A 27456-nucleotide genomic window follows, 5' to 3' on the forward strand; every position below is an offset into this window, starting at 1 on the left:
CAGCAGTAGCAGCGGCGGGACTAACGCTCAAGAATTCTTCAGAGTAATCCTGGATAGGGGAGAAGTCATCTAGCCTTAGCAACTTGGATGCAGGACTGACTCTGATCACTAGTGAGGATATTGATGAGGAAGTTGTTTTCGTTGTGTGGCTTTACAAACGCAACAAATGGCTAGACAACTGTTGTCAGGATTGGGTAAAAATAATTGCTCACATAAGAGGTGGATTTTTTTGTCTTATGCCCAGGAACGACAATGGCCTTCTTATCACTGGCAAGAACTGCTTCCACTAGTGCAGGACTTACACAAACAACATCATCCTCATCATCATCCTCATCATCATCCTCATCAACATCTTCATTAGCACCGTCGTCAGCTACACAAATATCCCCCCCCATCCTATTGAAAATACAAAGTTGTATCCTACATTTGTGTATCACAGGTTACAGTAAGAAGCATACCGCTGACAACTTGTTTGAAAAACTAAGGGATGTCACTGCAACATGGCTTATCATGCTTGGAATCTCCTGAGGATATGTAATTTATAATAACGCCACCAATATTGTGAGAGCATTACAGTGGGGAGAATTCTATGACATTCCCTGTTTTGCTCACACAATCAACTTGGTGGCAATGACAATTGTCATGGAGAATTCCATGACAATGACATGCAGGAGATGTTGTCTGTGTCCAGAAATAATTTGGGTAATTTTCGGCATTCTGCACCAGCATGTAGGAGATTGCAGCTGCTGCAAGAATAATCGAATTTAAGGGGGAATGTACTTTAGTCCAGTGCAGTGGAGAATACTAGTGACTAGACATGATTATAATACAATTCTATTGCACTCTATATGGACATATGATAATCCAACTACATGTCCTAACCACTAGACAAGATTATAACTCTCGAACCTAGCATAAACCTGTATAAAGAGGCTAGTTACCAGGAGTTAAGCCAAAGGGGACAGGAGACACTGGCAGAGAAAATAACAACACTGCCAGGGGCATTGGAGAATACATTTGTAAGCATGTCAGAGGAAATCATCATCATCATCAACATTTATTTATATAGCACCAGCAAATTCTGTAGCGCTTTACAATTGGGAACAAACATTTATAAGACAATACTGGGTAATACAGACAGACAGAGAGGTAAGAGAGCCCTGTTCGCAAGCTTACAATCTATGGGACAATGGGAGTTTGAAACACAGGGGCATGTGCACAATATATTACACATTGCACCGGCTAGAATGCAAAGGTAAAAAGTATTCAGTGGGCTGTGTGATCAGTCACACAGCAATGTTGGTCAGAGGGTTGTTGTCTTGTGTTAGCTGTGTAGAGGGTGGTAATAGGGTAACCTAGGGAGATTGAGATGCTGGTTGAGGAATATTATAAGCTTGTCTGAAGAGGTGGGTTTTCAAAGAACGCTTGAAGGTTTGAAGACTAGAGGAAAGTCTTAATGTGCGAGGGAGGGAATTCTACCAAGTAGGTGCAGCCCGAAAAAAGTCCTGTAAATGCATTCAGAGTCAGAAAAAGAAAGGGGCGATTGGTGCCCAGCAGAGGAGGAAAGGGGAGAACCAAGGGTGTGGCCAGAAAAGAAAGCCGAGCAGATAGAAGGTGGAGAGCATCACAGCTGAGTCCACTAAGCCAGCCAGAGAGAGAACCAGACATAGTGAGTACTGTGAAAATAAGTGCTGCAAGGAAAGACAAAGTCAGAAAGGGAAACACCATTATACTAAGAACAGAGGATATAAGAATGTCTAGCAATCCCTTAAAGCATGGTTTCCCATATCGTTATCAGGGAGCCCTAACAGTGCACTGACACATTTTAAAAGATCCACAGGTGGCACTAATTATTTAACTTGTGACCCGCAAAAAACACACTTTTAGGGCTCCATGAGGACTGGATTTGAAAACTATGCCTTAAAGAGAGCACAAGTCTTACAAAGAAAGGTGACCAACCTCATAGAGAAAGCTGTCAACTTTGCTGATAGAGCTGCCAATCTAATAGCTTACTAGAGAGGGCTGGAAGAACCACAGAGAGAGCTGCTAAGTCCAGAGGGAAATCTGTCATTGCCAGAGAGTAAACTGTCAGAGAGCCATTTCAAGCTGCCATAGGTCCAGAGTAAGTTCAGGCCCAGTCCATCACTGGGTACCCATCCAGGTCTTTGATCATGTCCCGGTGATGGCAGCTCCTAGGGAAGAAGCACTGGACTGGGGTAGCTATCAGAGACACACCACGTTCGGCCAAGCCGCTTAGTCCTGGAAGGAGTGATAGTGAGATACAATCCGAAGTCGAAAGATTGTAGAAGGTAGATTAGTGATGGACGAAACCAAAGTCAAGGAAATGGAGATGGTAGAATGGTGGGGGATAAAGCTGAAGTCTAAGGATTGGAGAAATTAGAATTGTGATGTATAGTCCAACAAAACAAGTCTTCTTCAAAGCACAAGCAGAGAAATGCAAACTTTGCTCCTGTTTGGTAGAACTGGGGGACTTATGAAGGCTACAAACAGGTGAGATTAATTGTTCTGATTGACTTCACTTGTCCAGATGAGGTGACTAGCTATATTGCAGTTCTTAGCAGAGTTCTGATTACAGAAATTGAGAAAAGGTGTTTGTAGCTGTTCTTGTGAATCTGACAGCAGTCATCTGGAATTACTGTGTGAATCCTCACATTAACTGTTTTCTAACAGCTGTTATCTGGAGCTAGTGTTGTGAATTCTCACAGATCAGTGTTTCAAGAACTATCCAGGTTTCCAGAACTGGTTAGAAGTGGTCCACGGAAAATGTGAGTAAGCCCCTACATACTGCACTCTACTGTACACTGTACCTCCAGTAAGGCAACTCACCAGAGATAGAAGTCTGCTTTAAAGTACCCTGCACTGCCGGGAATATATCTCCCCTGATCCTTTACACATATCTAGGTGTTACTATCCTCTTCACTGTCTTTTTAGCAAATGCTACACATGCTGCGACTACAACACCAGCAAAATTATCTTCTTTTCCTAGTGAGAGTTATAGTTTTCATTGCAGAGACTTCTTGATATTCTTCATTATTTTCTTGATCAACACAGTTGTTGCAAAGAGATACTTCCAAGACATATACTGCTGCATCATCTCTTAGAGAGTCAGTCAGTGAGATTATACTCAGATTTGTATTCTTCTAGTTTGAAATTTCCATGTCTCCTGTATGAGACAGTGGTTAGATCAGTGTAGGAATTATGTGAGTGTTGCCCACTTTAATCCCACACCTAAGCTAAGTGTCTTGAGCAGAGTGAACCTGGGACTTCATCAATGTTGTTAAAGATTCTATTACTCTATGCTATTGCTACTATTGAATGCCATTGCACTGTGGTATTGTTTAATTCATCTTTTGCACTAAGACTGTACAATTGCTCACTACATGTTATTTAAATGTCATGCCTGTAAGTTACATGGCCTTTTAATAAACGTGACAAGTGGATTCTCACTGTTTACCTGGAGTGTGTCATTATCAGCCATTTATAGGGAGTCATACAGTCATTTCCAGAGTCAACCCCTTGGTAGGCCTTGCACTGCATTTACGAAGACTACGCAATCATCCTATATGGAAATAGGACACTAGACCTACCTATGACTTGAGAACCGCACATACTAATAAATCAAGAAGAGACTAGAAATATGTGTCTGCACAAATGAACAAATACAGACTAATGTGCAGCTTCACATAAATAGGTACAATCACAAACAAAAGTAATAACCTCTGTGCCACCTGTCGAGCCCTTCTGCTCCACAAGAGGTGTCTGTCTTCCCTTACCTCACGTTATACTTTGTCAGGTATAACACCCCAGTCAAATTCCCTACCTGCCACTGTCCTCAGAAAATGTACTATCCTAATAATATATAGTATAACAAGGCCCATCCCCAGTGAGATGGGAATTACATTAGGATCATTTCTTGTGCTTGTCACGAGCCGCGGCGGTACTCACAGCTGCCGCGGCTCGCTTCCTGTCGGTCCCAACCGTCACCATGACGACCGGGACGTCATTTCCTTCCAACTCCCGACCGTTGCCAAGGCAACGGTCGGACGCTTCCTCAGCGCCGTGTCCTGGCAGCCAGGCGTGCATGCGCTCTAGGGACAATCAGGCAGATTTAGCCTGTGGCTGAATTAGTAGGTATTAGCCTGCAGGTGTGGATTTCAGGGCTAAGCCCTGATTGGTCTTGCTAGGTGCTGGCAATTAGCCTACAAGTGTGGCCATGTCTAGGGGCAGGTTCTGATTGGTTGTGGGTTGTATTTAAGGCAATGAGGTCTGCTGCCTCATTGCCGGTTATAGCTTCTGTGCTCCAGTCTGCTGACCTGCTTGTTCCAGTTCCTGTTTCCTGTATCTACGTTTTGACTTCCCGTGTATGACCCTTGGCTTCGTATTTGACTTCGCTGGTGTTTCCTGTGACCCTGATCCTTGGCTCGTTTACTCGTTCTGCTACTTTGCCTGTGACCTCTGACCTCAGCTTGTTCATTGTTACTGTTACCTGCTGCCGACCTTTAACCTCTGCGTGGACCTGACTCTTCTTGCCTGGGTTCTCCCCAGCCGGTACACACTTCACGACCCTCTGTCAGTCTGCAGCCCAGTCTGTCCCCACCATCAGGGGCTCCAGTGAACACCTGACTGGCAGAGTAGACTCCGGGTTGTGTTGTGCCGGCTGGAGGGGTTCCTAACATTATAACCGGCCCACTCACGGAGATGAGGTTGGAATGGACGCAAGTGGATCCTCACCGTCTCCGGCACAAGCCCTAGCAGCCCATGTTGAGTCCTTATATCAGATGATCCAGGGATTGGCTGAGCGTCTGTCTGTTCAAGAAGAAGCCGCAAAAGTGTCACAACCCACTTCAAGTTCCGTCTGTGAACCTAAGATGAACTTGCCGGATCGCTTCTCTGGAAATAGGTCCCTGTTTCGGAATTTCAGGAAGAGCTGCAAGCTCTATTTCCGATTGAGACCCCGCTCCTCTGGGTCAGAGCATCAAAGAGTCGGGATTATCATTTCCCTTCTACAGGGTGACCCTCAGTCCTGGGCGTTTTCCTTGCCGCAGACCAGTCCTGCCATGCAGTCAGTAGACGCTTTCTTCGAGGCGTTAGGTCTATTATATGACGACCCGGACCGTATTGCCTCCGCTGAAGCTCATCTACGGGCCTTGAAACAAGGCCGGCGCTCGGCAGAGGAATACTGCGCTGAATTCCGTAGATGGTCACCTGATAGTGGATGGAATGATCCTGCCTTGCGGAGTCAGTTCCGTCTTGGCCTGTCGGAACAGGTCAAAGACTCTTTGGTGCAGTACCCATCTCCTACCTCTCTGGAGTATCTGATGCACCTCTCCATTAAAATCGACAGGAGATTTAAAGAGCGGAAAACCGAAAAGGAGACATCATCACATCTATCCGGCTTCATTCCTGTTCCCACGGATGGTGAGGAACCCATGCAATTGGGAGCGTATCGTCTCTCCCCTGAGGAAAGAGACAAGAGAAGATCACAGGGCTTATGTCTCTATTGCGGCACAAAATGCCACTTCTCCCGTTCCTGCCCGAATAAGCCGGGAAAAGAGCATGCCTAGGGAACGAGGGGGGAAAGTTCACCTAGGTCTACAGATTGTCTCCCCGAAAAACGCCTTATTGATCCCTGCACAACTCACGTTTAGTGCTCGTTCAATGGACCTGTCCGCCTTCGTTGATAGTGGAGCTGCAGGCAACTTCCTGAACATCGGGTTCGCCCGCGCTGCTAAAATTCCGATGGTAGAACTCAAGTCCGCTATTACTGTCTGTGGCTTAGATGGAGGTCCGTTGCCTGGTGGTAAGATTTCCTGGGAGACCTCGCCACTACAATTAAAAATCGGAGCTCTCCATTCAGAGTCAATAACCTTCCTCCTTATCGATTGTTCATCAGTTCCCTTGATCTTGGGCCACCCATGGCTTTCCCGTCATAACCCTGTCATGGACTGGGTAAAAGGAGAAATTGTCCAGTGGAGCTCTTACTGTACACAGTCCTGCTTGTCACTGCCCCTGCGGGTGATTCAGTCTATTCCGGAGCAGCTTCCCTCACAATATCATGAGTTCTGGGATGTGTTCTCCAAGAAAGCTGCTGACACCTTACCACCTCACCGTGACTTCGACTGTGCCATCGAGCTTATTCCTGGTTCCAAGTTGCCTAAGGGTCGCCTGTACTCTCTCTCTGTTCCCGAGACCAAATCCATGCAGGAATACATCGATGAAAGTCTGGAGAAAGGCTTTATCAGGCCATCTAAATCTCCCGTAGGAGCAGGATGCTTCTTTGTATCCAAAAAGGATGGAGGGCTAAGACCCTGTATAGATTACCGGGGATTGAATCTTATCACAATTAAGAACACCTATCCTCTTCCGCTCATTTCCGTACTTTTTGATCAATTGAGAGGGGCTACGGTCTTCACAAAAATCGACCTTCGTGGAGCGTATAATCTCATCCGTATCAAGGAAGGAGATGAGTGGAAGACGGCATTCAATTCGCACTCTGGCCACTACGAGTATCTGGTCATGCCGTTTGGCCTTAGCAATGCACCTGCAGTGTTCCAGGACTTGACCAATGAAGTTCTTCGGGAATTCCTTGGTTGTTTCGTGGTCGTCTATTTAGATTATATCCTCATCTATTCCAGATCTTTGCCCGCCCATCAGACTCACGTCAAACAAGTTCTACAGAAATTACGAGAGAACCACCTGTACGCTAAGCTGGAAAAGTGTGAGTTCGAGGTGCAGAGGGTATCCTTTTTAGGCTATGTAATCTCTTCTGAGGGATTCTCCATGGATCCAGCTAAGGTCCAGGCTATTTTGGATTGGGTGCAACCCAACAATCTTAAGGCGGTGCAGAGGTTCCTGGGCTTCTCCAATTATTATAGGAGATTCATTCACAACTTTGCTGACATTGTGGCTCCCATTGTCGCTTTGACCCGTAAAGGAATGGATCCAACTAATTGGTCGTCCCAAGCAGTAGCCTCATTCGAAAGCCTGAAAAAGGCCTTTGTCTCCGCTCAGGTCCTTAGACATCTGGATCCAGCTAGGACATTTGTTCTTGAGGTCGACGCCTCTGACATCGGTGCCGGTGCCATCCTATCGCAGAAGGATCCTCATACTAATCGTCTGCACCCATGTGCTTATTTCTCCCGTCAGTTCTCTTCAGCGGAGGCCAACTATGATGTCGGTAATAGAGAACTATTGGCAATCAAATGGGCCTTCGAGGAGTGGCGGCATTGGTTGGAGGGTGCTTCACATCAGATCTCTGTCATTACCGATCACAAGAATTTACAATATATACAGTCAGCCAAACGTTTAAATCCCAGACAGGCCCGGTGGGCGTTATTCTTTACCCGGTTTAACTTCCTGATCACCTACCGACCAGGCTCCAAAAATGTCCGGGCAGATGCCCTTTCCAGAAGTTTCTCGGCACACCACATTCCAGTCACTATCCCAGAGCCGATTATTCCTCCTTCTGTAATCCATGCCGGGTTGACCCAAGATCTGAGTATCACACTTCAGAGATTCCAGAAATTAGCCCCTGATACTACTCCGGAGCGACGTCTCTTTGTTCCAGTCCATCTAAGGAAGGCAGTTATTGCAGAGGCGCATAACAGTAGGGTTGCGGGCCATCCTGGAATTTTCAAGACGTTAGAAATCCTTTCCCGTACAGTCTGGTGGCCATCTATGTCTGCTGACGTCAAGAGTCATGTCCTCTCATGTGAGGTTTGTGCCAGAAACAAAGTTCCTAGGATCCGCCCAATAGGCCAGTTAGTTCCTTTGGCACCACCTGCAAAACCATGGACCCACTTGTCCATGGATTTTATAGTGGATCTACCACCTTCTGCAGGACACAATACCATTTGGGTCGTGGTAGACCGGTTCAGCAAGATGTCACATTTCGTTCCCTTACCCAGACTGCCTACAGCTCAGGATTTGGCCGTCTTATTCATTCAACATATTTTCCGGCTCCATGGACTCCCTACTGACATAGTTTCTGATCGGGGTTCTCAGTTCATAGCGCAATTCTGGAGATCTTTCTGTACCCTTCTCGGAATCAAGGTTAGTTTATCATCCGCATATCACCCTCAGTCAAATGGGCAAACCGAAAGAGTTAACCAGTCCTTAGAAAAGTTTTTACGATGCTACACATCAGAGTTCCATGATAATTGGTCTTCCTTGTTACCCTGGGCGGAATTTGCCTGTAACAATTCCTGTCATTCATCTACTAAAACTTCTCAGTTTTTCTGCAATTATGGTTTTCACCCCAGATCTAACTCCTTGTATTCGCTTAACCCAGTTGGTGTCCAGGAGATCCGTTCCTCTGCAAGAGATCTCAGAGTTATCTGGAGGAAAGTACAGGCATCTCTGAAACAAGCTTCATTTGTCGCAAAAAAAAATTCGGATCGCCACCGTACCATCTGCTCCTTCAAGGTGGGCCAGAGAGTGTGGCTGTCTACAAAAAACATTAAACTCAGACAGCCTTGCAAAAAGTTGGGCCCCAAGTTCATCGGCCCGTTCCTTATCATCAAGCAGGTGAATTCTGTCGCATTTAGGTTAAGAATTCCGGGCTCGTTGAGAATTCCCAACACATTTCACTGTTCTCTATTGAAGCCAATATTATATCCTACTCAAATCCAGTCTTCAAATTTGCCTGAGAGAAAATCAAACAGATCACCAAGATATGTTGTTCAGAAGATCTTGGATTCCAAAAAAGTGCAAGGTCAGGTGCACTTCCTAGTGCAGTGGAGGAATCGTGGTTTAGAAGAACGGTCTTGGATTCCACGGAGACAACTCGATGCTCCTAAACAGTTGAAGGAGTTCTTTAAAAAATTTCCAAGGAAACCGGGATGTCGGGGTTCCTTAACCCCTCCTCAAGGGGGGGGTACTGTCACGAGCCGCGGCGGTACTCACAACCGCCGCGGCTCGCTTCCTGTCGGTCCCAACGTCCCGGCCGTCACCATGACGACCGGGACGTCATTTCCTTCCAACTCCCGACCGTTGCCAAGGCAACAGTCGGACGCTTCCTCAGCGCCGTGTCCTGGCAGCCAGGCGCGCATGCGCTCTAGGGACAATCAGGCAGATTTAGCCTGTGGCTGAATTAGTAGGCATTAGCCTGCAGGTGTGGATTTCAGGGCTAAGCCCTGATTGGTCTTGCTAGGTGCTGGCAATTAGCCTACAAGTGTGGCCATGTCTAGGGGCAGGTTCTGATTGATTGTGGGTTGTATTTAAGGCAATGAGGTCTGCTGCCTCATTGCCGGTTATAGCTTCTGTGCTCCAGTCTCCTGACCTGCTTGTTCCAGTTCCTGTTTCCTGTATCTACGTTTTGACTTCCCGTGTATGACCCTTGGCTTCGTATTTGACTTCGCTGGTGTTTCCTGTGACCCTGATCCTTGGCTCGTTTACTCGTTCTGCTACTTTGCCTGTGACCTCTGACCTCAGCTTGTTCATTGTTACTGTTACCTGCTGCCGACCTTTAACCTCTGCGTGGACCTGACTCTTCTTGCCTGGGTTCTCCCCAGCCGGTACACACTTCACGACCCTCTGTCAGTCTGCAGCCCAGTCTGTCCCCACCATCAGGGGCTCCAGTGAACACCTGACTGGCAGAGTAGACTCCGGGTTGTGTTGTGCCGGCTGGAGGGGTTCCTAACAGTGCTCGTGTTATATTTATATCTCAATGGGGATGGGCCTTGTGATACTATATAATAGTACAATATTTTCTCTTTTATATTTCACCTAATTCCACTGAAAACTAAAACCTTAGAATTGGAGTTAATTACATATTTTACAAACAATAACAAATACAGTACACAGGATACAGTTACAGAGAACTGAACCCACCAACCAAAACAAGGCAAATAGTACTATGCACTTGGCCAATATTATAAACTAGTGACATATGAATTCCCATTTGGCAGATATGTACTTATGGGGGAGGGGGGTTATTACTTACGAACTTTGCCTTCCTTTTCCCATTCCTTTTCTTTCATTATGGCTGCCTGCCGAGTCAGCGTTCCCAAGTGCTCTAGTAGCTGTTTCCTAGAGTTGTAAATATCCCGCTCCTCTGGTAACAAGGCGTGATAAGGAGTGTGTGCTATCCTTTTATCCTGCAATATACAAGTTATGTATACTATGTATATCCACAGATATGTAATATAACACACAAGAAAATCTGTATAATGCAGCATACTAAGTACAAAAGTACCACTAAGCCTCAACAAAGTAAGTTGTAATCAGTAGTTGTATCGGGAAAATATTTTCCTCTTTTCTTTTCAATTATATACATTAATTGTGTAATGTTCTCTCGCAAAATATGTTACTGTTTGTCAACAAATCAATGAAACATTATCTTGTTTACAGTAATTCACACATTACAGCACTCCAGGAGAGATTATCCAAAACGGAAAACTGAAATATTAATGCTATAACACAGTAATATCGATCAGCCACATTAAAAGTGAATAACATTGATTATCTTGTTACAATGGCACCTGTCAAGGGTTGGGATATATTAGGCAGAAAGTGAACAGTCAGTTCTTGGAGCTGCAAGCAGGAATATTTGGCAAGCGTAATGATCTGAGCGACTTTGACAAGGGTCAAATTGTGATGGCTGGGTGAGAGAAACTCCTAACGGTGGGTCCTGTGGGGTGTTCCTGGCATGCAGTGGTTAGTACCTACCAAAAGTGGTCCAAGGAAGGACAACCAAGTAATGGGCGCTCAAGGCTCATTGATACATGTGGAGAGCAATGGCTATAATGTCTGTGCTACAGTAGCTTTTCTGTGGGATTGGACCAAATTGCTGAAAAAGTTAATGCTGGCTATGATAGAAAGGTGTCAGAACACACAATGCATCACAGCTTGCTACGTATAAGGCTGTGAAGCATAGAATTCCCATGCTAACCCCTGTCCACCACCGAAAGTGCCTTCAATCGACACGTGATTGCCAGAACTGGACCATGGAGTAATGGAAGATGGTGGAGTGGTCTGATGAATTACATTTTCCTTTACAGCATGTGGGTGGCCAGGTGGTGTGCATCGTTCACTTGGGGAAGTGATGGCACCAGTATGCACTATGGGAAGCCGACAAGCCGACGGAGGCATTGTGATGCTCTAGTTAGTGTTCTGCTGGGAAACCTTGGTTCCTGGCATGCATGTGGATGTTACTATGACACGTACCACCTACCTAAACATTGTAGCAGATCAAGTACAGACCCTCTATGACAACGGTATTCCCTGACAGCAGTGGCCTCTTTCAGCAGGATAATGCACACTGCAAAAATTGTTGAGGAATGATTTAAGGAACATGACAAAGAGTTCAAGGTGCTGACTTGGCCTCCAAATTCCCCAGATCTCAATCTGATCGAGCATCTGTGGGATGTGCTGGAAAAGCAAGTCTGAGCCACGGAGGCCCCACATCGCAACTTACAGGAATTAAAGGATCTGCTGCTAACGTCTTGGTGCCAGATACAGGACACCTTCAGAGGTCCATGCCTCAACAGGTCAAAGCTGTTTTGGCAGCACGAGGGGGACCTACACAATATTATGCAGGTGTTTTAATGTTATGGCTGATCGAAAAATGGCAGATTCTGCTAATAAACACAGACATACTATACCTGGAAGAATTTGTAATAGGCATAGTCTGTGGCTGTACCCAGCACGGTCCTCTTTCCTCCGCCTATAACAATCGGCATCAGAATATTTGCACCAGCTTTTATAAGCCTGTCCACCTGTAAAATACAATATATTTATGTATTTTTAGTTATTTATATAGCACCTACATATTGTGCAATACTTTACAGAGAATATTTAATCATTCACATCAGTCCCTGCCTCAATGGAGCTTACAATCTATATTCCCTACCACACGGACAAATACACACTAGGGTTAATTTCGTCAGAAGACAATTAACCTATCAGCAGGAGGAAACCGGAGCACCCAGAGAAAACCCATTCAAACACAGGGAGAACATTTAAACTCCACACAGATATGGCCCTGGTCATAATCAACCAATGATCGGTCAAGTCATGAACAAAACAGCAATATATATAAAAAACATATTTTAAAATTTACCTAGAAGCCCAAAAAATATTTACACCATACAAATCGGAGAAAGTATTATTAACATTTATTTATTCAATGCTACGCAAGACAGAAGGCAGAGTAAATGCAGGCTTCAGGTTGGCTGTGAGCTTGTGACAGCAACAGATGGTGAGATACATAGATGGATATGAACAGTCTGAGAAGAGACAGACAACTGATTTATTTCAATGCTAATGAAGGTATATTGCATAAGCCGCATCTGCTACACATGAGATAGCCCCAGAGCCGTAACTAGGGTGGTGCGGGCGGTGCCATCGCCCCGGGCGCAAGCCCAAGAGGGCGCAGCAGCCGCCCGCTACCTTCCCCTACCCACCGGCATATTAAAAAAAAAAAAAAAAAAGAAAATTGCAGCCGTGTCAATAAAGTTAATACAAAAGGAGAAAAAAAAAAAGGCACCTGATTTCCCGGCGGCTCCCGGCAGTCTCCTCGCTCCCACTGAATGTACAGTATATTTTGTCAAAGACAAAAATGGATTTCAGCACATCCCCCTGATGAAGAGACATGTAGGAACTCGAGTGCTGTTATTTGGTTCTCAACCTCTACTGCTCAAGATGTGTTATTCTTCCTGTCTCCCAATCATTCAAAGCAATTGTGAACTAGTGGCAGTCAATGGTTATATGTCTGGCTCTAGGCTAGTGTATTAACGTCATTATTACCCTACAGCTGTTTTTGCAATCTTTTATTGTGTTTTGAATCAGTTTCTTGAAGAATAATACAGTTTTAAAATATACTGTTAACGCTCCATACTTTGTTCTGTTTTATGCCTGAGTTTATATACATGTCATCTTGATGTGCCATTAATGTAATACTGAGGCACTGTTAATCCTGAGGTATCACACATCTGAAATCCTTACATAACTATCGAAATACTGTAGGTCTTTATCGAAACTTCCATCCGTTATGTGCGTTATGTGCAGTAGTGGATCCACTTTATTTGACACGCTTCCCCATATGCGTGCTTCAGCTTTTATCTTTTCACCAAGTTTGTTGAAAACACACCGAGCGGGGTGCTAGCCATGAAAATGTCAATGAATGAGTCCTTTATAGGTAGATGTACATGAAAACCATCATAAGAGAAGTACAGATTTGGATTGCTAGAAATGATTGAATTATCACAAATAGAAAGAGTAGCAAAGAAAACTGCGGTCCTCTTTAGGTGATATTAATTATCTCTATATAAATCAGGACAATGAAACTAGTGACTAAGGAAGCCAATGTGTGTCTACAACTACAGTGATAGAAGAAAAAAACTAGGAGAGTGCTGCAATACTTGGTACTAATCTAATAGAACAAATATTATATCTAACATACAGATGAGGGAGACTTTAGGGAATAATGATCACAATATGATCACATTTGCATATAGATTGATAAAAACATTTTTTAAGGGAACTACAAAAACTAGGGATTTTAGAAAAGCAATGTTTAATCAGCACAAAGAAAAACTACCATCTACCCACAAAACTGTTTTTTCAACTGTATTTAGGACTACATCCCAGTCTGAATCTGCACACAATTGCTCGACCACGTTACTGTCCAATGCCCATGTTAGAACACGCCTTCCCTCCCCATCACACCTTTTCATGCAAAAGGAATTCTAAGTGGCAGATGCAGAGCCGTAACTAGGGTGGTGCGGCTCTGCATATTCCCCTACCTGCCGGCATATTAAAAAAAAAGAAAAAGAAAATTGCAGCTGTGTCAATAAAGTTAATAAAAAAGGAGAAAAAAAAAAAAAAGAAAGTCACCTGATCTCCCGGCGGCTCCCGGCAGTCTCCTCGCTCCCACTGAATGTGACGTCGTATTCAGCGAGGAGCACTGCTGGGGGAGAGGCAGCGTAACAGCACAGGAGACAGGACACAGGACACAGGACGGGTAAGTAAAATTGTATTTATATTATGTGTGTGTGGGCAAGCTATGTATTTTTACTCAGCTTAGGAGGTCACTCAATATTCAAAAGCCAGCATTTTTTTTGCAAAATGCCTTTTACAACAATCCAGTAACTGTTTTACTAAACAATTGATCTATAAGCGATCTGGAATGTACCCAAAGTGCTTATTTATTAACTTATCCAGCAAGTTAGTAGGTCAATTGTATTTTAGAAAAAAAAGTAAAATATAAAAAAAAATAAAAAAATTTGTGTTCTGCAAAATTAAATATCCTTTTTGCTTGTGGGCGCTTGTGAGTGCTAAAGGAGGCACACTGGTGAACATTTATTTTCTTTACTACCCTCTGACCTATAAGATCTGTTCTGTTACTTGACCTAATTTTCCCATCTTGCCTCTTTTTAGTGTATTATATTAAAATAGCAATGTATGTCATAGGGCTTCTCCTTTCTATATAAAAAAAGCTAGCTTAATGGAATCCCACCAGTGTGTGTGGGTGTGTGTGTGTATATATATATATATATATATTATATATTCTTTCAGTAAAGTGCTAGCCACACCCACACATTAGGTTGGCCACACCCACTTGTCAAATGCCACTCCCACTTAGATGGGGGGCGCCGTTGCCCTGTCTCGCCCAGGGCACTAAAATGTCTAGTTACGGCACTGGATAGCCCCATACATTTATACAGGTGGCTCAAAGGGGCAGTCAGACTAAAAGGATGCGTATGACCTGTGCTTGTTCCAGGTCCTCATTCAACTGTAAATTTGATGCTCATCTGGGCTGTGCACCTAGGCCACCCATTGATTTAGAGGACTAGTCATTTCCTGTGCTCCAGGACGATTCTAGTTGTGCCACCAGTCAGCACCTTAGAAGTGGAGCCTCCTGGCCTATTCCTTGTATTGGACACCTAGACCTAGTGTGGCGTTGAGGCAGCCTCTATGGATAGGTGCCATGCACCCTGCTCTCAGCTCTGGGGAACAAGTAATCCAGATGTCTGTGTGGTTGTGGGGGCAAGAAGGTAATAGTAAGAAAAGGGAAACCCTGCACTGGCAATGCCTGAAATGCAGCCCAACATCTCTACATATCTGGCAAATATTAAGTAGCAGCATTCTGATTATCTTAATGGAAATAAAAAAATATATATAGGTCTGTGCAACATTAAAAATGCCATCTAAATTATGAAAAATGCATAACAACGAACTGTAAGATTACTTTAAATATAATTCAGCCATCCAACTCTCAGGCCATGGTGGTGCTACTCTGCAGACTCACTTCACCAGAATGCATCAGACTCTGATTTAGATTTAGGCCTTCATGGAGACCAGTTCCCCAAAACGTTATTTTCATTTCAGGGTCCCAGGTATGTCTTGGTAAGAATAGTGCTCTTGAAATCAAGACACTGTCCCATCTCGTTTGAAGGAGAAGAGCTCCAACTATTTAATAAACACTACTCTGCAGAGACAAAGGGAGCTAAAACCAATTACTACTAATCTGAGAAATAACAAGTTCAACTACAAATGGGGGATTCCACTGAGCCTTACAACTTCCAGAAAGGAGTTTACGCAGTTCTTGGAAATCCTGAAGAAATTGAATTTTTCTACAGAAATTAGGACTTCAACAGAAAAAAATACACCAACCTCTCTGTCTTGCCAAGTATTTCTGAGAAAAAGCCACAAAGGATGTGGACTACACTAGGCCAGGCAAGCAAAGAGCTTCCTCCAGACACACAACACTCCTGCTTAGCAAGAACATTACCTCTGATTGAATCGATCCTCTACAAAACTCGTTTCTGCAGAGTTACAACATTTTGGCATGAAGGTCTTATACTACAGTGTTTGTTTAAATGTTTATATACATAAACTATGTATGTTTCCCTATTTTTTTCCTAGAACAGTACCTTACTCTAGTTTCACTAACTCTCTGTTTCCCTGGGTTGGTTGGTTGTGTGGTGAGATTTTCTGAAGATGCACAACCTTTAAAGTATGATCTGTTCCACTATATATATATATTTACTGCTTATTTTGGTTATTATTATTCTGGCTTCATGTTTAGCTCAGATTCAAATTTACTTATATTGCCGAGCATGTTTGCTTCTACCTGGGATGACAACGGCCCTCAACCTTTTTGTACGAGTTATAGGACATAATTACAAGTTTAAACACCAGCAATACACGGATAGCTATGGTTCGATTTGGTAACCTGATCAGTGTAGCTATAGTAGTAATAGTAGACAATCAGTGGTCAGATCACAGAGTCGGGTTAGTATGGTGGGCAGCAAACAAACGATGGTCCAGTGATAACTGGAGCAGAAACACAGAAGGATGAAAACAGCTATGCTGGACACTAATCATATAAACTCAATAGTCTGGCAAGGTGGTCTTGCACTGATCAGATCTTATAGCCAAAGGATACTTCCATGTTATAATATACACATACAGCTCAGTGCATAGCATTAAATTCAGCTGTGTTTATCTTGTCCCAATTCAGCTGCCAGTCTATTCAATGTTTGTGAATGATAACATTTTGTGAATTTTTAATTACATATGTAATAATCCTGTCTAGAAATGCCACACAGGGTTTTTTAGTACAAAACCTACTGATGTTTTCTGGCATCATATGCCTATTCTTGGGCATATGCACTTGTTTTTACTGGGTAGCACAGGCACTGAAGGCTAAGGTGGCGAAACAACATTGCCCTGATGGGAGAAGAAGGATGGAAGGGAGGAATGCGGGATAGAGTGAATTCATTAAGATAAAGGGGTGTAAAGGCACACTTGGGAGGGGCGGGGGGGGGTTTCTCCTTTACAAGGAGCTGCACAGCATTTTACTCTCCATAAATGGACTTGTCTTGTATGGGGACTCTGCAGGTCCTGGTAACTTTCAATGGGATACATGTTGCAGATTTGTCAAGTGCACTTTTATGGTAAAAAGTGCCTTTCTAAGCACACTTTGATCAATGTAATAAAATATTCAAACATACAGCAATGGCATATAAGTTAAGACATGAATAAGGTTCACCCAACATTTTAACTCTTTCCACTATGCTCATTTCAAAGTCAGACACACAGTACTGCAAAAGTAGGCACATGTGATTTTCAGGAGACTATTTAAAACCAAAAAGCCAAAAGTGGACATTTATTATAATAATTATTATTATTAGTATCGTAGATTTATAGGCACCAATGTGCTTCGCAGTGCAGACAATTATAAAACAGGGCATTATAAAACAGGACACACATAAAACAGGACACACATAAAACAGGGACATACAAGGTAGATAAAATAAATGCAGACATGAAAACAGAGGGCAGGGATGGCTCTGCTTAAGAGAGAGCTTACATTCTAATGGGACTTATGAATGTGTTAGGCGGACTATTAGGTGCATTTATGCACACATAAATACTTTGTACTTTTGCACGTTCATAAATGACCTTTGTAGTGGACATATCTGATGGGCACCAATAAATAAAACTGCTACAGATTAAAAAGAAACATTATTTACAACTAGTGAGAACTAGTATCGAGCACTGCTGAGTTAGTTCCCCACAGACAATGTATTAATTATATTGTTGTCTCAGCACTAGTGATCTAATTATTGACTCACTCAATTAAATTAATTGACCTTGGGAATAATCTTAAATGAAAACTATAAATCAAAATAGGAGCCAATCCTCATGAGCAAGCAAACTGCAGCATGTACAAATATTGGTTAAAATAGAGACAGTAACTTTCTTCTGCACTCATTTCCTGAGCTTGGTGGTGATGTTGCTGTTATTGTCTATGTATCTTACAATCTAGTTATATTCACAACAATGACTAAGGAAATGTATGATAATATTTAGCTCTATGATGGTAGCTCCACAAAATCAGTGCACTGATTGGGACTTGGTAGCGATACAATATTTCTTCTGCTTTGTGTCGATCTGTTGATAAATTGGCAAGTGTGATAAGTACTGTGCAATTTATTATTACTTTGTTTTAGCAACTTTTAATAAAGTAATTCATTTTTATTATATATTCTTTCCACATGAACTCATTACTACACGGACTGTGTTAATTGATTCCTCAACGCTGTGTTACAAATTTTGTTTTAGTACCCTAAGGAATTCAGCCTCGTGCTGAACAGACTGTGGCACTGGAAATCTTTGCTCCATGGAGTCAAGCACCCATAAGAGATACACCTCTGGGTATGAACATATGTGTAGGAGTTTTTGGTGTGCATGCGCAGCATTTTATGCAAAGAACCAAACTTGCATCCACCTATAAATTACCCCCCTTGTGTGTGTAACTGCTCAGATCATTTGAAACAGTTTCTCTTCAGTTGCAGAATATTTTGGTTACTGAAATGGGATTTCCACTGCCTTCAATTCTGCTGGCTATTATTATTGTGGGTTGATTTATAACTGGAGCATGTTAGCAGGGTACATAAATCATAGAAAGATTAGTGGGGAAGAGAAGAACTAGCTAGGTGGGCCAACTGGGGACTGGCAGACTACCTCTCAAGAGTTAATTAAGTACCATGCCCCAATACAGACATGTAATAAAATATATAATAAAATAATAATAAAATAAACCATCTCACAGACTTAGTTGTGAGCTTGGTGAGGATGATGAAGAGGCACAACTTTGAAAGACTATGGAAAAACAATTGCAGACAGTCCCTGATGGATTGTGTCTTAAAGAATTAAACAAGCATCTAAGGTGTTAACCCTCTGCGGCCTCCTGCTCTGTATTTTGGAGATAATCTCCTTCAACAGGCAAATGTAGAACACTACAAGTGGCCACTAGCGCAGGAATGATTTCAATAGATGACTCAATCAGCATGATGAGATCTTAATATAAAACATTTGTCTAACAAACTTACAGGACTTCATTAAATATAAAAAGCTGAAAAACTTCTCAACCACAAGTAAGGAAGTATAGAGACATGCAGATATCAGAAATATATATATTTTTAAAAATAACACAAAATAAACAAACATTAAAATCAAAGTTATTGGGTATGAGGTGTGAAGTGAGTACATCTAGTAGGTATCAGTTTCTGAATCACCCCCAGCCATTTAAAGGGATACCTGAGGGCTGACCATTTTATTCAAAAGATACAACTTGTACTATGCTCTGTAAACCTGTCTACTGTGCCACAGCCATAAATGCTCATTTTACATCATCCACATGTAACATGTAATCTGTTCATTTAAAACATTGCTAATCTATTTCTCTACTGGGAAAGATGGGACCAGCATTGACTTCAACTAATATGACCCAAATATATATGAATGTGGGCTTTTCCACTAATATACACTGTAGAAGTGGATCTACTTTCAAAATGCGTAAATTCTTTTTAATGATGGATTACATTTTGTTGTAATTCTTGTTATATCAGCAGTCAAACTTCAATGTATACTCAGAATGAGGTTTGTTCTCCAGTGTTAACAACAAAGAACCCATATCCACTATATCAACCTGATTTTTATTTCAGATGTAAGAAGAGGGTCATCTCCCTTTCCCCCTGAATCAGTGGTGGACTGGCCAGAGTGTCAGCTTGCCCAATGGCAAGTGGGCCTTGTGAGCCCCTGATGAAGTGGGCACCCTTAAACATTAGACAATATGTTAAAAATGTTTATGGAGATGGAGATTCAAAATACAATACAGTGGTAATGTCCAGCATAATAAAGAAGAGTGGTATATTACTACAGTGACAGGTTCAGCAGCATTGATTGGGCCGGGGGCGCCCACATCCCCGCACCAATCAATACTGCTGCTGAGCACTTTCAAGGGCCCCCTGGAGGCCCAAGGTCCCTGGGCTGTAGCCCAGTTAGACCTCTGGTTAATCCGGCCCTGAGGGGCTCACTCACTTATCACTATTATTGAGAATATGGCTAATTTTAAGGCCAGACACACTGCGATACCGATCGCCTGACATCTCTACCAATATAACATCATGTGTGGGCAATGTCAGTCTTACCAGAGCGATTCTGGCAGGTAAAGTTCTCTTCTTCTCATACGCGATATTGACAGCGGCACATAGAGCGCTGCCCACGCCTCTGTTCAGAGCTAGGTTGGGATCTGCTCCATTAGCTAAAAGCTCTTTTACCGCCTGACAAATACAAAATAAACCAATGATCAGACACTCTAGTTCATATCTATTTCTTTTATAATGTATTACAGACATACAGGACAATATGAGGAAAGCCACAAAGCAGTGACAAATACAAATGTTTACACAGTTAAAAATAGTAAAACAATCATATTTCATGTATAGAGTGGGATCCATCAAATACATCTGAGATATATAAGGTTGTCAGGAAATCTCACCAAGTCATTTCCACTGGCGATGGCCAAGGACAGAGGGGAGTGCCCACTCCACAGGGTGTTGCGCTTGGCACTGTGGGCCAGAAGTAAAGAAATGGTGTCCTTGGCAAACTGCATAATTGAGAAACACGTATTAATCATCATCATTTATTTATATAGCGCCACTGATTCCGCAGCGCTGTACAGAGATCTCACTCACATCAGTCCCTGCCCCATTGGAGCTTACAGTCTAAATTCCCTAACATACAGACAGAGAGAAAGAGAGACTAAGATCAATTTTGATAGCAGCCAATTAACCTACTAGTATGTTTTTGGAGTGTGGGAGGAAATGGGAGCACCCAGAGGAAACCCACGCAAACACTGGGAGAACATACAAACTCCACACAGATAAGGCCATGGTCGGGAATTGAACTCATGACCCCAGCGCTGTGAGGCAGAAGTGCTAACCACTTAGCCACTGTGCTGTCCTAATTATAGCAATGAGAACTCCTCACCTGTCTCCATGTGTCATTAATCTATTTATGGCATTACTTCACTCAAGCATTTAGCAGTGCCTAGTGGATACTTCAGTGATAACTTACTAGCAGCTCATCATCTCTGACTACTACCCAGGCATGGAATGTGGCAAAATCCAAAAAAGTAAAGACATTTATACACCACTGCTAGGGACACACTGATATAAATGTAATGTGAGATGGACTGTACTTTTTTCTTGTCCTCGGTCATCAAAAGAGTTCCATTTACTCACTCGTAAGTTACTTACTGCGTACTGCCATATTTATGATAACATGTTTCACTTTCCAGGCCCCTAACTTGGATGATTAAATAAACTATCCTATTAGCAGTTATTACGCTACAGACCAGCAACACCATCATGACACTTCCAGTCAGAAAACTGTATGATTGTACAACTGAAGCAAAACAGTATATATTTATCACTTTAACAGACAGAGGATTTATTGCTGCTTTTGAACAACCTCCTGTGGTCTGGCAGCTCATCCATGTAACAAATAGAGACATCTCTTTCCCCCAGGATCAGCATAATCCGAACGTAGACTTCCCCTTTAAATGTAACCCTGATGTGATAGGGTGCGAGATTGCTTGTAAGATTACCTTGTAGTTATCCTCCCTCTCACACGCCACGTGTAATGGTGTGCGGCCTCCCTCTTCTGGGACATGAGGACTTCTGTCACAGTAGTCATACAGAGGCAGGCCTGAGTCATGGCCACCTTTCAGAGAAAACCCCAGGACTGAGCTGGTGCTCTCCAGCTGCGGGAACATGTTACACAATGTCTATGCTCACAAGTGAAATGTGGATACTTAGCGTCATGCTGATGAGCTCATATCGTAGGAACATACATATTTGTTCTCATCTTAAATAATTCTACTAGCATCCATTTATAACATGCTCTATACAGTGGAATGCATACCATCGTGATTACAGAAGGATACGGACCATCATTTCAAAATGCCAAAGAGGGACAACTTCAGATTTGTAATGAAAAAGACACATATTTTCTTAGAATTGTAGACAAGTGCATGCATCTAGGCAAATAATCCTAAATCATAAATAGGTTGGGTACACACTACAGAAATGTTCTCCTGATGTGTTATCTATAATTTTACCGTAAAAAAAAAGGCCCGATCAGCATGCCGATTCATGTGTACACACTATACACATTTTACACCATTTACCCTCAGATCTGTCATAGCCATCGGCTCAAGAGATGGTGACTCTGTAAACTCTATGGAGATCCTGATCATGAGTGCATACACACTGCAAGATTGGGACGACATTGTTCCATCGTTGAGATTTTTAGTCCGGTTTAAAAATCAAATGAAACGATAAATAAGATGTGTTTTGGAACGATAATTGTTCATCATCGCAGTGTACACACTAATGCAATATTGGGCCGAACACTCTTTTGTGGAGTGTTTGGCCCGATAATTGGCTGAAAACACTGTAGTGTGTACCCAGCAAACATTAAAACGAGTATTACAAAGAGGATGGTATTACAGAACAATGAGCCATACAAAACCCTTTGCAAGCCATTGAAGGATATACTCCATATAGATTCTTATTCCAATGAGAGAGGCAATTTGGGAGGAAAGAAGCACAGTGAGATTTGGGCTAAAATGAGGATCAGTGTGTCTAAAAGAGAGTATTGTGGAGGTATTTTATACAGAATGCAAAACACCCAATAGGTGGAGTATATTTTATAACTCGTTTGTTTATTGTTTTACTACTTACTAATGCGAGTGTGTGTGTTTAATGTACACTAGTCCTCCCAACTCTTAAACCTTTGTTTAGAATCCAAAGGGAGTGAAATCAGCACATGCACGGACAGAGTTATTCTCATTAGACCAGTGCATATACATACTCCTGCTTAAATACAGGTGAATTAATGAAATTAAATTGTAAGCTCTCTGGAGCAGGGTCCTCCTCCTGTCCACCCCCTTCCCTCTTATACATGAGCCCTAACATCCCACGCTAAGATCATACTTACAGCCACCTGCAGTATCCTGCCTCATCCCTCATGCTTTCTCCACCTCACTGCTCTATCCCTCCCTAGAAATCCTCCATGTCTGCACTCTATCATATAGCCACTGTATTGCTGAATATGGTACTTGTCATTATTTATTATGTCGTGGAAATTGTGTCATCTTATATTATGTCATGCTGTATTCTTTGTCTGGTTTATCCGTTCCTCCCTCCCATTGTATGGCGCTGCAGGACTCTTGTGGTGCCATATAAATTAGCAACAATAATTAGAATAATTAAATGGGTCTTTATTTAAATCACCAGTGAAGGTTGTTGTTGACTACTAATCCCTAAAACTTTACATATAAATGAGCATCAGTGTAAAAGACTGTAACCCAGTCCTAATAATTCCTATAGTAGTCATTTGAATGCCAGAGATTAGTAGGGTTCCAAAACTTACAAGATAGATTGACAGACATGGGGAATAGCCATGTTTAATCTATAGCTATCAGTACGGAGCAGGATTTAATTTACTGTCCGAGGTTACTAATATTGCAAAAATTCGGTTCTCCGTGGCATTTATCTGCTGTCAAACTTTATGTGACACTAATCTGTGTTCACTGATGGAGACCAACCGCGGCCACCAGAGATCTGCTAAGAAATAACACACTCAAATCTCCAAGGAACTGCTGAGCTGTGGGCTCCCATTGTTATGTGACAGACGTGTCTCTATGCTATATTTATCTCTTGTGCACTAATTAGACATCCCCATGAGGATGACTTCTGCTGATATACCGTACCCTATCCTGATCATACACGTAGTCTTCATCCTCAGCACTAGCATTGGGATCTGAGGCAGCGTGCAGTAGGATCTCTGTGATCTGGATTCCTTCAGCTACTGGCAGAGCTGCTGCTATGTGTAGAGGGGTAAGGGAACCATACTGTGAAACAAAATATACGGTCACATTATCACAGAGTACAACAAGCCTGCTGCTAATACATCTACTCCACTATATTACATCTGCAGTAATAACATCAACCAAGGATGAATCAGTGCTGTCATGAGATCATTATTGATTAATGGACAAAATCATGAAACCATCTGATATTCAAAATAAATTAGTCACAGACGTTATCTATATACGAGGACAAGTTATGTTTAGTGACTAATGAACAGTAGCACTCATAATTCTGTCACCCATGACATCTATTGATCAACAATACATTGAGCTGACAGCTAAACATGCACAGTTTAATGGAAATAAGAGATTGCAAACTGTCCTTACAAGTAATTTTGGAAAACAGTTTAATAATACCCATTATAGTATTTAATATGTTTTTAATAATGGAATTCAGCAGCCCAGCCACAATAGTCTGAAGTCTAAAAAGTAAATTAATATATTATGTTAATAAATAGCTGCTATGGTATACAAAACTTTGAAGCCCTTTGATGCTGAAAGGGGGAGCAGCCAATCCCCCGGGGGCTGTGCTGAGCGCTTGTGAAGAGCTAGGCCGCCCCTTACCTCCTTCCCCTCTACTCTCCTCATTACACACATAAATTGTCACTGTTGTGCATGGCCCCTATTCACAACTGCTCTGTAGAGCAGCTGTGAGCAGAACAAATCTTCCAAATTTCTGATCTGTGAGACAAAGGTGCCCATGGTCCGGATAGTCCCAACTAAACGGCAACAGTTGGGGAGTATGATTGGTGAAAAGATCTATGTATATGAAAACCTAACTGAAAAATGGAGAAAAAAAAACAACAACTCGCATTAAAGAGAAAACTATCAAACCAATTTCGCACTATGTGCAAATACATAGTTAAACCCTGTAATTAATTTAATGTAGAAATATCTGCATGAAAATCACTAAAACAGTAATAACTATAGGTTGTAAAATAAGTTTATATTGCAAAGAGATAACAGCAATAGCAAAACTGTCAAACATAACAACTATTTAGTATTTAACATAATTAACAGGATCTAAACACGCATCTTTCTCCAGATGAGATAGAAATAGAATGGTTAGTTAAGGAAATCAACTGTCCGTACAAAGAAAGAAATGTAAAAAAGTACATCAGAAATACAAAGATGGTTAACAATATCTAAAGGATCAATAACACCACCCCTTCATACTTCTAAAATCTCATCTCAAAATAATCTGCCTCTCTTAGATATACCTCTGATCTGCACCTCGCCTCGTCTCTGGTAACCACCACTTACTCCTCTCATTAGATTGTAAGCTCTCTCGTCAGCAGGGACCTCCGTACCCTTTGTTTTCAAGTCTACATTTATTTTGTATATCCCTATTTTATGTATATTCTGCTTCCCCATTGTGCGGTGCTACGAAGCACTTTGACATCTTACAAATCAACAATAAGAAAAATAATGGATCCCATAAAATAAAAAAAAAACCTCCCCCCAAGAAAGGAATACGCCAAAATTTAAATACTATATTTCAAAAAGTATAAAAACACTAAATAAAATAAAAACTATTTCATACATGGTGCATCTGATTGCTAGGAGAGCTGAAGAAAAACAGAAAAAGATCTGTCGGGAATGGGGTTGGGAGATGAGGTGTCTTATTTTTTGTGTATTTCTTTGTGTCATTTTTATCTTATGGGATACATTTGTCACTTGACACTTTATTGTGATACTTTACACTCTTTTACTTTCCCCTCTTATATTATATGTTTTTCTTTTCAATAAGCCTCATTGATATACTGATTTTCCAGTGCATCTGTTTTTATACTGGTGCTCTGTAATGACTATTATATATACGCAGGGCCGGATTAAACCGAGGTCTAACTGGGCTATAGCCCAGGGGCCTCGGGCATCCAGGGGGCCCTTCAAAGTCCGCAGCAGCATTATTGATCGGTCCGGGGGCGGGGACGCCCCCAGCCCGTTCAATGCTGCTGAGCACTGTCAGTCCAGTCCTCCGTCCCCGGCGCTCAGTACTCTGCTTACTGAGATCTCGCGAGTGAACTCTCGCGAGATCTCCTCAGTAAGGAGCTTACAGCGCGCCGGGGACGGAGGACTGGACTGACAGGTAAGCGCTTTGGGGGGGCCCTCACGGGGGACGGGGGCAACGGGTGGCTCACAATGGGGGCCTCACGGGGGAATGGAGGTGCCCTTAGCCCAGGGGCCTCCATTCCCTTAATCCGGCCCTGTATACACGCAATAACGTGAGGTTTTGACTATCAATCCTTCTTTGTGGCAAATTGATTTGACCATATCCTGTAGTTCGCATGTTTTTGTTTTATAATCTAGATAACAAAACAATGGGCCTGACTCATCAAGGCATGGGTCTGCTGATTTACAATTTCTTGGAGGGAACCGGCCGGGGAAGGGGCGGTCACCCGTAGTCAATGTACAGTAAGGGAGTGACAAACTCGATCCGCACAGTTGTCTGATTCAAGCTCTGGGCATCTCAAAGGTACATGATTTTCTGCCGTATCTCTTGCTCCAACTACAGGACTAGTCTAAGTCCTGATCACAAATGATGACAATGCTACGACATGTGTTTGGAATCAGGGACAACTGTAAAAATGTATTTTATGCTCAGTAGACATTAACAGCATCCTGATAAATGTATTTCATGGAGAAAAAAAATGGATGAAAATAAAAACAAATTTTCCCTACTTTATCACTAACGCCTATATTATTAACAGGTGACATTAATTGATTTTTGTTTTCTGTAAGTTCTTTTGTGAATGTATATTACACATAGGTATTGTACGTATCCTGCAGTGTATTGTGTAGTAGAGCTGAGCAGACCTGCACCCGAATTCATCAGCGCACGTATCTTCAGATCTGCTCCTTGCTGACTTCAGGCATGCATGTGTCTGAATTCAGTGAGCTTTAAAGCACAGGTATGCGTATCTTGATGAATCAGGCCCAATGTATTACTATGTGCTCTAATTAGTGATGCTGTTTTCTTATTGTTGCTTTTTTGTAAAAATAAATAAATATATATATATATATATATATATATATATATATATATATATTTCACCAGAATGATTGTTGCAGCGAGTAGAAATGACAATATAATGACATGGATGAATATTATACATTCTAGCCTTCTCACATATGGGTGGATATACCTGTGTAAACAAGCGCACATCAGTCCTGGCTCCACATTCCAGCAGTAACTGCACAGTGTTGGCATCCGCAGCTTTAGTTGCAAAGAACAGACCGTACATAGGGATGCTGCACATATTGGGGTCAGCACCTCGCAGGAGAAGCAGCTTCATGGTGGAATTTAAGTTTTCATTCCTAGATCGATGAAGACTAATGTTACAAGACAAAATTGACTGCAAGGGGTTTCTCTACCTACTGACAGTGCACCTCTATTCCTCCAGGATCCCAGCTCTTAATAAGGGTCTGTTTGTTCCATGCACTTGTCCTCTTCACATAAAGTCATGCTGGTGTCTTGTCAATAAAGTCTTGTCTACAGATAATGTGTGACTGTGATTACCTTATTGTAAGTTACAGAATGTAAATGTCATTATGGGACTGGTTTAGAGTTAGAGTTTCTGTTTGCTTATGAGCAAGGATGTATCTGCACATTTGTGTTCCATGTCTGTACTTTGAGATACATGTATCTTAAGATATATACAACCTAACGCACAGATGCATCCGGAGAAAAGATGTGACAATCA

At 42.3% G+C, this 27456-nt stretch overlaps 1 protein-coding gene across 1 annotated transcript in view; it reads right to left on the reverse strand.

Annotated features, from left to right (window-relative positions):
- The window catches only part of ANKMY1 (ankyrin repeat and MYND domain containing 1), a 60244-nt gene that overhangs the window by 6752 nt on the left and 26036 nt on the right, over positions 1–27456 (reverse strand). The window contains exons 8-14 of the mRNA XM_075201694.1: positions 26899–27070; positions 23594–23734; positions 21425–21580; positions 20315–20422; positions 19965–20096; positions 11625–11738; positions 9965–10118 (exon numbers count right to left, since the gene is read on the reverse strand). Of these exons, the coding sequence (XP_075057795.1) occupies positions 9965–10118; positions 11625–11738; positions 19965–20096; positions 20315–20422; positions 21425–21580; positions 23594–23734; positions 26899–27070 (977 nt within the window). The remainder of the gene's footprint in view (positions 1–9964; positions 10119–11624; positions 11739–19964; positions 20097–20314; positions 20423–21424; positions 21581–23593; positions 23735–26898; positions 27071–27456) is intronic.

The sequence above is a fragment of the Mixophyes fleayi genome, chromosome 3, assembly GCF_038048845.1.
Source record: "Mixophyes fleayi isolate aMixFle1 chromosome 3, aMixFle1.hap1, whole genome shotgun sequence".
Taxonomy (NCBI): domain Eukaryota; kingdom Metazoa; phylum Chordata; class Amphibia; order Anura; family Limnodynastidae; genus Mixophyes; species Mixophyes fleayi.